General features: G+C 45.5%; 1 protein-coding gene across 3 annotated transcripts in view; it reads left to right on the top strand.

Moving 5' to 3' along the window:
• The first annotated feature begins 306 nt into the window (after positions 1–306).
• SLC18A2 (solute carrier family 18 member A2) overlaps positions 307–13,129 on the top strand; it is a 48,902-nt gene continuing 36,079 nt past the window's right edge. Inside the window, exons 1-5 of one of the 3 annotated variants that reach the window (XM_084633435.1) lie at positions 307–396; positions 1,962–2,031; positions 2,176–2,247; positions 3,021–3,171; positions 5,062–5,413. In XM_084633435.1, coding sequence (XP_084489561.1) covers positions 3,051–3,171; positions 5,062–5,413 — 473 coding nt within the window. In that variant the 5' untranslated portion in view covers positions 307–396; positions 1,962–2,031; positions 2,176–2,247; positions 3,021–3,050. Of the gene's footprint in view, positions 397–1,961; positions 2,248–3,020; positions 3,172–5,061; positions 5,414–13,129 lie in introns of all 3 variants that reach the window. The other 2 variants (XM_084633436.1, XM_084633434.1) reach the window with 2 other exon arrangements.

The following is a 13,129-nucleotide window of genomic DNA, read 5'->3' as shown; positions in this document are numbered from 1 at the left end:
GGGGGAAAAGCGGCTGACTCTGCTCCCGGGCGTCGCGCCAGCTGGGCAGGGGCAGTCCGCAGCACGCGGTGCCTCGCCCGGGCGGGCGCTCGCTCCCCGGGGCGCTGGGGTCGAAGGGGCTGGGTGGGAGGCAGAGGCAGGGGGGCTGCGGCAGGGGCTTGGGTTGGCTGCGGGGCTGCCTGGGGCAGGGCGCGCTGCAGCCCTTGCCCCAGAGGCGCCTGGGGGGCGATAAGCATCTGGCGTGACGTCAGGGAGGAGGCTGGTAAGTGGCGCTGCCCAGAGGCGCTCGGGGCTCTCGACGCGGCTCCCCCGGCCCAGCAGGACGCCAGAGCGGAGCCCAGGCGGGCAGGACCCGCGGAGGGCGGACAGAGACCGGCAGCAAAAGAGCCGCGCCGGGTAAGCGCCACAGCAGCGGGCGCGCCCCGCGGAGCTCGCCCGCCCGCCAGTCCCAGGCGGGGAGCGAGAGATCATGGGCGGGAGCCGAGAGTTGGGGGGAGGGAGCAAGGGCACAGAGTGGGGGCAGTGGCAGAGACGGGGAGCGGTGATAACGGGGGGCAGGAGGCTGTGGGGCAGTGATAGTGGTGGGGGGTAAGGGGAATGTGTGGGGCAGTGATAGTTGGGGTCTGTGGAGCGTGAGGGGGGCAATGGCAGAGACGGGGCACAATGATACCTGGGGCAGGGATAATGTGAGGGGGCAGTGACAGTAGTGGGCTGTGGGGGGCTGTGCTAGTGGGGAGTTGTGGAGCATGAGGGGGACGGGGAACGTGGGGGGCAGTGATAGTGGGGACATGGGGGGGCAGGGGGCTGTGCTAGTGGGGACCTGTGGAGCATGAGGGGGACGGGGAATGTGGGGGGCAGTGACAGTAGTGGGCTGTGGGGGGCTGTGCTAGTGGGGAGCTGTGGAGCATGAGGGGGACGGGGAACGTGGGGGGCAGTGATAGTGGGGACATGGGGGGGCAGGGGGCTGTGCTAGTGGGGAGCTGTGGAGCATGAGGGGGACGGGGAACGTGGGGGGCAGTGACAGTAGTGGGGACCTGGGGGGGCAGGGGGCTGTGCTAGTGGGGAGCTGTGGAGCATGAGGGGGACGGGGAACGTGGGGGGCAGTGACAGTAGTGGGCTGTGGGGGGCTGTGCTAGTGGGGAGCTGTGGAGCATGAGGGGGACGGGGAACGTGGGGGGCAGTGATAGTGGGGACATGGGGGGGCAGGGGGCTGTGCTAGTGGGGAGCTGTGGAGCATGAGGGGGACGGGGAACGTGGGGGGCAGTGACAGTAGTGGGGACCTGGGGGGGCAGGGGGCTGTGCTAGTGGGGAGCTGTGGAGCATGAGGGGGACGGGGAACGTGGGGAGCGGTGATAGTGGGGACCTGGGGGGGGCAGGGGGCTGTGCTAGTGGGGAGCTGTGGAGCATGAGGGGGACGGGGAACGTGGGGAGCAGTGATAGTGGGGACCTGGGGGGGGGCAGGGGGCTGTGCTAGTGGGGAGCTGTGGAGCATGAGGGGGACGGGGAACGTGGGGAGCAGTGATAGTGGGGACCTGGGGGGGGCAGGGGGCTGTGCTAGTGGGGAGCTATGGCGCATGAGGGGGACGGGGTATGTGGGGAGCAGTGATAGTGTGGGACTGTGAAGCATGAGGGAGCACTGGCAGAGACAGGAGCAGTGATAGCAGAGGACTGTTGGGGGCCGTGATAGTGGCGGGGTGGGGGGGCGGGCTGTGGAGCGTGAGAGGGGCAGTGGCAGAGACGGGGACCAGTGAGAGATGGGGAGTAAGGGGAATGTGAGGGAGCAGTGATAGTGTGGGGTGGGGGCGGTGACAGCGGGGGGTTGGGAACTGTGGGGGGCGGTGATAGTGGGGGGGGCCCTCTGGGAGCCTGAGGGGAGCAGTGACAGCGGGGGCAGAGACGGATTAGTGGCCAGCGAGTGCTGTCCTTTCGATGAGACTGTCACATCTTTTGCAAACCTCCAGCCTCCCATCTGCCTGGTGATTCAGAATCGTGAGCGAAGCGCGAGTTGAGCCCTGGCAGCAGCAGCTCCTGGTGAGAGTAAAGCATTTGACCCTTTGATGGGAAGGGCCGAGGTCTCATCTATAACTCAGCCGTAGGACAGTGAATTGGAGCAGCTGAGTGAGACAGAACACTTGGAAAGGGGGAAGTTTGCTAGACGTTCTTGTTTTACTGCAGCTTGACGCCAGGTGCTGCCTTCCCTCCTGAGGCGGGGCTCCTAAGAACAGTTCGACGGCACTGTATTTGAAGGTAGGCAGGCCTGGGACAGATTGAGCCTGGTCACGGGGGTACAATGTACCAGCCTGGCTGAAATGGCCCCGTTAGTCCTTGCAGAATCTAAGCTTCCTTTAAAAAAATAAGTTTCTAGCCCTTAAGGTTAAGAAGTTCTTGTAAACATGAACCAATGAAGGGATGAGTTTGCAAGGGGAGAGAAGGAAACTGCGCTGTACCACCTCTGTTTGTGGGGAAGGTCCCAAACCCAGCGGAATGGCTGCGATTCCTTTGTGCAGAACCGGTGGCTGGGGTGTAAAGGGCACAAGGCGGGGAGATGGGAGTGAAGGGCTGAGTAGATTTGCTCCATTTCTCTGCAGCAACAGGATACAGAGGACTAATCCTCCTCCACGTGTTGGGGGCAGTTGTGCCAAGCTGTTGGGTTGCAGGAGGTGGGAATTTCTTTCACTTTATGACACATAATAATGACAATTTGAAGCCAGGATTTAACTGATTATTTTTAGAGAAACATCAGACTAGTCTAAGATTATGGGTAGAGATCTAACTAGGCCTCTGCCGCCCACCCCTGAGTAAGAAAGAAACTAAACACGGTCCACAAAATTCCCCTATTGCTGGAAATGGGGAAACAAACCTGTGCCAACTAAGTGGGTCATGAAAGCAACAGGGAGACAGGCAAATCCAGGAAAAGCTAACTCTCCTTTATATGTTTCAGAGTAGCAGCCATGTTAGTCTGTCTTAGCAAAAAGAAAATAATAAAAAATGCTTATTATATATCCTTTATATGTTTACAGTGTAAGTCATTGCCTGAGGGAGCCTGAGCCATGGCTTGGAATGAATTCAGTGTCCTCAGCTGGCTCAGGGAGAGTCGGCAGTCCCGAAAACTAATTCTGCTTATTGTTTTCATTGCATTACTCCTGGACAACATGCTGCTTACTGTAGTGGGTATGTGGAACCTTTTCTTTCCAACTTATTTTAACAATAAAACCCCCTCAATGGATGCACTGAACAGTCTGTGTATCTTCTGCAAGTTTAATTGGTGTTTCTTTCTAAATAATACGTTATCTACAATACATTTTTTCAAATTATATATGAGATATTCTAGATACTGCACAAATACATACCCACTCACCTCATAGTTTTGGTTTAGTTTATATTTATTTAAAAATACATGATAAAATTGTCTAAAAAGTTCTTCACAGAGTATCAATTACAGGTATCAGTAATTTCTAGTCAGAAAAAATTATCTGTCATTTTCTAAATTATTTTTAACTGTGCAGCATTTTCTTTCCTCTGTGGTCATGCAAACCAGAAGGACAGGCTAGATAACACTTGAGAAATATGTTTTCTCATGATAATTCTTGTGCATCGCCCCCATCATCATTGTTCTTTTGAGATGATTTTGGTGGCAAAGCAGTATCATTGAGTCAGACTAATATGAAGGCCTTTTAGATTGATTTTAAATAACTCACAACTGGGTTTAGTAAAATCAACTTTGATCAGAACAACACTGAAATCAATGGCCAAAGTTCCATGGTATATAGGAAGGACCTAACCTAATATTAGGATAGAATACTTACAGTTAAAAATGCATTTAGATTTCAAGTTTTTGAACATTTTTAACTGGTTGTTTTAGAGGTCCTCATATTAATATAAATTTGGATACAAAGATGCAAATAAAAAAAAGTCAAAAACACGGGGAAAAGGGGAAAATACCAGTTTGTGTTCACACACTTGTATTGCATAGATATACACATTTAGCTTCTACAGATTTGACACATTGGGCTACACCATGGCAGTTTTTAAACTAAACTCCTTATTGATTTCATTAGGGAATTCAAATTAAAAAAGAAAAAACATGATGGCACAATATGGCCTCTAATGAAAGGCTAATATATATTTTTGGCAAGTACTTTTTTTTTAAAGGAAAATTGTTCTCTATGCATTTCATTGTTTGTTCACTAATTATGTTAGAAAATCTTTTATGTAATCTCAGTTTGCAGGTTTGCTGAAAAAATATATTTCATAACCATATATAGTTTCAGACTTTTGCAAGAGGCAATACACGTTAACAGCTGTTGATTTTGTCACTAATATTTCCTGATAAAAATTACTGTCTCACCTGCTTTTACTATTTTAAAAATACTAATTTTCCTTTATTATATATTAATCCAGTTAGGATACTGCTAATACCTTAAAACATGTACAGAATTTTACTTTTAAATGACTTCCTTTTATGTGAACTTAAAACCCCCCCACCAATGAACAGCGTGAACATCTTAGATCTCTATTTATTTATTTAATATAAAAATAATATAAAATCTTTCCCCTCTTAATAGTGTTATTCCCAGCAACATTTATTGAACATAATATATTTTTATTGGAATTTTCCTTGGTTTAAATGCCTTCTTAGTGCAGTAAATGTTCTTTGTAAAAGCATCAGCCAACAAGACTACACAAATAATGTCTTGGGGTTCCTCCCATGTTTTGCCCTTAAATAGTACTTGTGTACATAGATAGTCATGCCTGTCAACATAAACTGAATATCTATGGAAAAGGCTTGCAGAAGTTGCTTATAACTACACTTCCTAATTATAATTCAGTACAGTCAGTATTTTTTTTCCTGGAATAATGTTTGTTGTTGTAATTCTTTGCTGAAGGCAAAAAAAAAAAAAAAAAATCAGAAAACTCTTTAGCACTGTTCTATATAGCAAAGCCCTATTTTTATTTGTTCTGATGATACATTTTCTGTGATAAAGTATGCAAGCTAATGAAATTATGGCATTTACATGCAACAGATGCTAAGTTACTTACATATTGTGTTTGCTTTTCCAGTGCCAATAATTCCCAGTTACCTGTACAGCATTAAACACCAGAAAAATGAAACAGAAATCCAGACTATGAGACCTGAGATAACTACAACAACTGTGGCCAGTTTTCAAAGCATCTTCTCCTATTATGACAACTCCACAATGGATACTGGAAGTCAGTCTGATAGGACAAGATCAAGAGATTTGTATCATACTCAGACAGAGCAAATGGTGGTAAATGTGACTAATATACCATCCGATTGCCCCACGGCAGACAAGGACTTGCTAAATGAAAATGTCCAAGTTGGTTTATTGTTCGCTTCCAAAGCCACTGTACAGCTAATCACAAACCCTTTCATAGGGCCAATGACAAACAGGTATGTTATTGCTTTTATACTGTTAGCATTTTATACTAAGATTTTACTATAATCAGTATTTCAAACAAAGATTTATTTTCTTTTTCCCCCAACTCCCTGGAGTTCTCATTTCATTTATAGCCCCTGGAATATGTTTGACTATCACATCTGCTTTATAATTAAAGCTTTTTCAAAGTAAACTGGTGTATTATGCTTGAACCATTTTGCTACTTTAATCATCATCCAGTTTCTTTTCTCTTCAACTCCTTGGTCTGCATATCTTTATAGAAGCTTTTACTGAAAGGGTCAGTCGAGTTCTTTGAGTACTGCTAACAAAAATACTACATTACTGGGCCAGAAAGTCAAGATGGTTCAGTAACTAAAACAGCCAGATCATTGTGAGTAAACCTATAATGTGAGAATTTGATGTTGAAGTTGTAGGCAGCATTCAGAATTTTTTCCTTGCATGTGCTGTAGAGTATTTATAGTGCATCTTGTGAATCTAGGACTCTGGTTAATGTTCCATGAGCATACAGTGAGGAAAAAAAAATGCAAAGCTGTGCTTGACCTCAGTGGGAAAGGGAGCAAGACTATCGCATATATAGTTGATGCTTTGCTGTTCCATCACTGAACTACAATATAGGCTGCTAGATCCTCAGCTGCTTGAGGATCATTGAAATCAATGGTGTCACACTGATTTACATTAGCTGATGTTCTGGTCCAATGTCTTCATACAAAATGTGCTTTTGTAGATGTCATATATATGGAAATATTGAAAGGAAGTGTGTTTAAAGGGGGCATTGCTGAAAATGTATTTGAATGGAATTAGAACCACAGCTATAGTATTCATACTATTAGTATTTATTCAATGAAATTCAAAAAGAAAATAAATGAAGCACTGGTGTTCTTTGTTTGGAGATAGTGCATTTATAAATTTAGTTTATTTTAAGCGTTTGGTGTAAGTGGAACAGACTAGAGGTTATTTTATTGATGATAGCTCAAGTAGTACAGAAATGACAGTATCATAATAAGTGACATGATGAATATGTGGACAGGAGTTCCATGTGCACAAAGTACAATACTTGTAAACTTGATAGATTTTTTTTTAAGCAATTGTGGGAGTTACATTTTTAATGAACATCATTTTAAAGCCCTGTTTTAATGTTAATGATTTGTGTGCGTGTTCCCCGTTCAATTTCTTTCAATCCCTGGGCATAACACAGTGACGTTACCTAATCAGTAAGATGTATGAGAATATAGGATCCCTGTGTACAAGGTTACTTCCGATTTTGTTTAAAGACAAAGCATTATTTTTTGTGTTTTAGATGTAAGCTGTTCTTTCAACAAACAGTTTTCTCTCTGGAAAGTGGTCTTTGGCTAGCTCTCTGTTATGTTATCCTGGTCAGATGGTTTTCTTTTATTGGAGCATGCAATGCTTATCATGCATGCCAGTTATACAGACAATCAAAACATTGGAAGTACTAGATATTTCTGCTTCTGAAGTCAAAACTGATATCCCTCTTAAATCTTTGTGCTTGTCTGTACACAGAAGATGTAACAGTTTAACTAAATTTTTAGTTTTAAACTGATATAGCGATATATAGTACAGTGGGGTTTGCACTGGTCAAATCATCCATTAAATCTGTGCAAGTTTGTGTTTAGACCAACCTTTAAACAAGATTCTCTCTCATCTCATCTCAGACCTCCTTGCAAAATTTTTATGTAAATGCCTAGTGGATGTAAGGGATTTTTTGTTGCTCATCAGCAACTCCTATCAATTTATTCATCAACAGTCATAATTATGATAAAGATGGCATGTAGATTATTTGCCTAGATTGATACATTTTAATTATAATTTTGCAAGGATATATCCCACACACACAGACACTTTCATATAAGAAATAGTAATCTTTTAATAATATGCCATTTACAAGTATTCTATTGATTTTGTTAGTGGTCAATTTAAGTGGTCACATTGGTAATACAGTTTATGTAGTTTCTTCAGAAAAAAAACACGTGGAAGTGCCTGGAAGCAAGGGTGTGTGCATAATTATGGGTTCATATCTGTTTGTATTTTATGAACAAAGTCCTGATGCAGCTGTGTCTTGGGAGGGGTGACATTGCTCCTGTGGAGCTGTGTTCTGGGGAGGATACTGGATGTGGTCACTGCCGGGGCACAAAACCTCCACACAGATGGCCCTGAGCTCCTATGGATCTCTAGGGATCTGTGTGGATCTCTGGGATCCACTAGGTTTGAGAATGGTCCGCCTAGCTTATTATTATTATTTTTTAAACATGGCTATCCCCTCCTTCTCATCAGAAGGATGAGATGTCGGGAGAGCTTTCTGAGAGGTTGCACACTGAGATTTCCTCCCGGACACTTCCTGGACATTTTTCCAATGGGAGGGAGTGTTGTGAGCCATTGTATTACCTATCATATTGTATGTGGGCAGTGTAAAATTCATGTTGTCCTTAATTATTAATTTCCTGTTTAAGTGTTTGAGCCTTGTAAACAAACAGTATATTCTTTTTAAATATACAGAAAAGAATGTGATCGTGACACAATAACCCTAACTTTAATCCATTGAGTGTTGTGGTTTAATGTATAATTTTTACCTTGACCTCAGTATCTAAATACTTTCTTTTGAGGGATGTTTTAAGGAAAATATCATCAATTAATATATTCATCACCTCACAGCAGAGTTTTTTGGTGAAGAACTTATAACAGCTATTTCTCACTCTCTCTGTAGGTTAAATAGAAAGTGTAACAATATTGATTTATTATAGGTGGAACTGGTAGCACTGCCTATGGTTGCCACAGACTTCTCCTTATAAATACCCTGTTTTCAGTTGTTAATAACTTTGCCAAACTAAATTGTTCAGCCTGAGCTTTTCCATACTGGGTGTCGTCTTCAAGTTGAATTTTTTTTTGGAAAGTTTAAATAAAAATGGTTCTGCTATTTCCAAGAACGGGATTGGGGAAAAAATAAGTTTTGTCCATGTTAAAAAAAGTCTTATAACCTTTTGGTGAGAAGCTCAGCATGTTTCTTTCTCAAAAGAGTTGCATGTTATGTTTTTGTTTTTAGATTTCTGGGGAGAATGATATTTATTTTGGGTTATTGTTCAGAATGTATGAAGAAATGAAATGAAGAAATGTGCCCTTTTAAGCACTCAAGTTTGTACTTGATGCAACCGATAATTACATTAATTTCACTTTGCAGCTGTAACTGGCTCTCTTTTGACTTGTTTTTAGAGTTTTTCAGGATTTTTTTCCATCTTTTTTCTTTTGTGTAGTTAGAGATGGTTTTAATTTTAATTACTAGATTAGTGAATTATAAGGAGTGAGTGATGCTAACTAATGGCTTTTGTACATTCCAGCATCATTCAGTGGACAGCTGACAAAATATGGATATTCCTTAGAGAACTAGGGGTATGTCTACACAGAAAAAACTGTACCTGGACTAGCTTACCTGAGCTAGTTTACATCCAGCTAGTTTGGGAAACAGTAACAGTGCAGACAGTGCAATGCAGTCAGGATAAGCCCTGTATGGATCTTGGGTACATATTCTGTTCACTAGCCTGCTCCAAAGCCTGCACTGTGCTGTCTTACCTGAGGTTGTGTCTACAATACATTATGCTTGCCTCTGTGCTCCCAGATGGGAGCTAGGGGGAAGCCGCCCAGAGCTTCTTGCCTCAGGCAGGGAAATCCACACCCGGAGTCAGGTCAGCTGCCATGCTCTCGGCAGGAAGCTGGAACTCTCAGGGGCAGCAGGGCTCCAAACAGAGAGTGTGGTGTCCGGACAGCAGCCCAAGCTGGGAGTCTGGTGGCAGCCCAGTTTGGAGTGGAGACCCAGAGACAGCTTTCTTGTCAATTTCAGGGCTCCAGTGGAGCCCAGAAATTGACAAGAATAACATCCAACAGTGGATCTAAAGAACACAGTGTCTACACCAGTGGTCTCCGAACTTTTTACGCCCAAGATCACTTTTTGAATTTAAGAGCAACCCAGGATCTATCCTGCCCCTTCCCCGAGGCCCTGCCCCTTCCCCAAAGCATCGCCCTGCTCACTCCATTCCCCCCCTCTCTCAGTCACTTGCTCTTCCCCACCCTCGCTCATTTTCACCAGACTGGGGTAAGGGTTTGGGAGGGGGTGTGGGCTCTAGGCTGGGACTGAGGGGTTTGCAGTGTGGGAGGGGGCTCAGGGCTGAGCCTGGTCAGAGGGTTGGGGTGCAGGAGGGGGTGAGGGGTGCAAGCTTTGGGAGGGAGTTTGGGTGCTGGGGGGCTCCAGACTGGGGCAGAGGGTTGGAGTGCAGGAGGGGCCTTGGGGTGCTGGCTCTGGGAGGGGGTTCAGGGCTGGGGCTTGGGGTGCAGGATGGGGGTCAGGGTGCAGGAGGGGGTATGGGGTGCTGGTTTCAGGAGGGGGCTCAGGGCTGGGGTGTAGCCTCCTGCCGGGCAGCACTTACCTCCGGCGGTCCTGGTCTGTAGTGTTGCGTTGCTGCCGCTAAGGCAGGCTCCCTGCCTACCCTGGCCCCACGCCGCTCCCGAAAGGGGCCAATGTACCCCTGCAGCCCCTGGGGGTGGGAGAGGGGGCATGTGATTCTGTGCGCTGCCCCTCTCTGCAAACACCAGCCCCGCAGCTCCCATTGGCCACTACTCCCTGTTCCCGGCCAATGGGAGGTGCGGGGGGGCAGTGTTTGCAGGCAGGAGCAGTGCGTGGAGGGAGACCCTTGCCACGCACCCTGCCCTGGGGCTGCGCTGGCTGCTTCCGGGAGCGGCGTGGGGCCGGGGCAGGCAGGGAGCCTTAGCGGCAGCCCCGTTGCACTCCAGAGATCGTGATTGACTGGGAGATCCTCTAGGATTGACCAGTGGATTGTGATCAACTGGTTGGTGACCACTGGTCTACACATACACACTGTGTCGCCCTAACTACACCAACATAAGTCCTTCGTCTCTTATCAAGGTGGTTTTATTATGTTGGCGTAGTAGGGGAGTAACATGGGTGGAAGGAGCATTTGAATATTGAGGCCAAACTGTGTATAGGCCTCATACTGTTACCTGTGCTAGCTAGATTCAAGCTATCTTAGATAGGGTAGCCCAGTGGTTCTCAAACTTTTGTACTGGTGACCCCTTTCACACAGCAAGCCTCTGAGTGCGACCCCCCCCTTATAAATTAAAAACACTTTTTTTATATTTAACACTATTATAAATGCTGGAGGTGAAGTGGGGCTTGGGGTGGAGGCTGACAGCTCACGACCCCCCATGGAATAACCTTGCAACATCCTGAGGAGTCATGACCCCCAGTCTGAGAACCCCAGCCCATGCGCTGCTTGTGTTGTGTAGGCATACCCATTGTTTGCCATGCAAGAGTGAATAGCGCAGTCTGCTTTCAGTCTAAATCAGGGATCTCAAACTCGAATCACCACGGGGGGGTCACATGAGGACTAATACATTGGCCCAAGAGCGGCATCAGTGACACCCCTCCACCCGCCTGCCCTGGCTCCGCCCCCACTCCACCCCTTCCATGAGGCCCTGCCCCTTCCCCACCTCCAGCCCAACTCTACCACCTCCCTGCCCCTTCCCACCCCTTCCACGCCCCCAGTCCAACCCCTTCCCCAAAGTCCCCACCCCAACTCTGCCCCCTTCCTGCCCCTATTCCAACCCCTTCCCCAAATCCCTGCTCCTGACCCGCCTCTTCTCCACCTCCTCCCCTGAGCTGCTCCCTGCTCCTCCTCCCCTCCTGGAAAGCGCTAAGCACCGCCAAACAGCTGTTTGGTGGTGGGAAGTGCCTGGAGGTAGGCAGAGGAGCGGGGCCGCGGCACGCTGGGGGAGGGGGAGCTGTGGGAAGGGGAGCTTGGAGGCCGACAGGAAATAACTTGCGGGGGGTGGGGGGGAGCTTGGCGGGCTGCAGGAAATAAACCTGTGGGCCACATGTTTGAGACCCCTGCTCTAAATATTGGTAAAAGTCACTTTAAAAAAGCAAATATAGAGCTAGATAGTGGCTTTTCCATAAGCCCACAGGCAGAATCCAGTCACGCTGCCACAGGAGCAGACCAGGGATCATATAACTCAGTCACAATTGATCCCTGCTTCCTCACCTGGGTTTGGAGTGGAGTGGGTAGGGAGTCATCTGCTGCAACAGGTTTACCAGATCTGGTGGGGTTTCACCGCCCCTCTCCCCCCGACTTTTGAAAAGAAGCCTAGACTGGTTTGGACATAGATGATGAAAATATTCTCCTTTGCCATGGTGTTCCCACTTCATAGACAGTGAATCATGTCCAGCTTCCACATAGTGGCAATTTCAAGTATTTTACTATTTCTTCCCTTGAAAACAGGCTCCTGCACAAGCCAATGTCAAAATCTAGGATTTATCTAGGATTCAAATATGACAGTATAATTTGACTTCATTTAGCAGATAGAGGGACAGAAACAAACATTAGACACCTACTGAATGTTTCAGAAAGCAGCCATTTTGAAGTCTGCTTCGAGCAGGGGGTTGGACTAGATGACCTTCTGGGGTCCCTTCCAACCCTGATATTCTATGATTCTAAGTCTTGCAATCTCTAACTGTTAGAATTTTAGATTTTATATAGAATTTTCTGCTAGGAAATTTCACACTTAAAATCCTCCCCTATGCTGGACAAGACAAGTTCAGGGCCTCATTAATATCCTTAGTGAAATAACACAAACTCATACACAAGGTTGATAAACAAATAGCACTTGCCATATTTGCAACTAACATCAACTTTTGATATATTGAACATTTACAAGTCAAGAAAGTTAAAAGTATGTGACTAGGCTATAGTTATCCCTCAATGATTGCAGCTTGAAGTCAGTGTGACTTGTGCTCCAAACTGACTTCAGAGTTGGATTCTCTAAAACTCCTAGGGGCGTAACTTTAGGCTCCTAATTTTTGAAAAATTTGGCCCATGTGTATAACAAAATGTTTGTGAACTTTTTAGGTGTATTGAAGTATAAATAATTTTTCATTGTTAATACGGAAGCAATTTTGTTTTGAAGTGACAAAGGTTTTAACGCCACCAGGTCAAAGATTTTAATGCCACTAAGAGAAAAAATTTATTCAAGTCAGTTTTAGCCCCTGTTGCTGCATATAGATATGTACTGTGCTTAACTTTAAAGACAAGTAATTATTTTTAAGTCAGGGGAATTATTCTTGTGAATAAAATTACATACCTGCCTAAGTATTTGCAGGCTGAGAGCCTTAATTTTCAGTATTTTGTTTTGCCCTGTAGCAGTTTTGTAAAATTCAGGTAAGATACCTTTAGCAGTAGTAGCATTTAACCTCCCACTCCCTAGTCTTTATAAAATGTAGTACATTATAAATTTTAATCTAAAATTGCAATAGCACAAATCATCAAATTAGATTTACAAAGTCTCAACCTGAATTAAATACATGATTTTAAAAATAAGTAATTTAATCATCCCACACTGTCAAAACCAGGGTGATAAGTGCTTGAAACCTTAATTATGGAGAAACCATCTACTTTCTACAATAAAGCAACATCAGGCCAAAGACTGAAACCTTTGTCCTTTAGCTCCCAAACCACAGCTCCCTAGTCCTTGAGCTGAAGGAAGTCACCATTAGCAGTCTGTTATAGAAGTGCTTTTATGTTCTTTTTAAGTTATAGACAGCGATTATAGGGTAGTGTTCTCTCTCTCTCTCACCCACCCAGCCACCCACACTAGTATTTTCAAAAGGGGCATCAAATACTCAGTGCTTC

The sequence above is a fragment of the Lepidochelys olivacea genome (genome assembly GCF_965140295.1).
Source record: "Lepidochelys olivacea isolate rLepOli2 genome assembly, chromosome: 7".
Taxonomy (NCBI): domain Eukaryota; kingdom Metazoa; phylum Chordata; order Testudines; family Cheloniidae; genus Lepidochelys; species Lepidochelys olivacea.
This window is presented reverse-complemented; position numbering and strand designations above follow the sequence as displayed.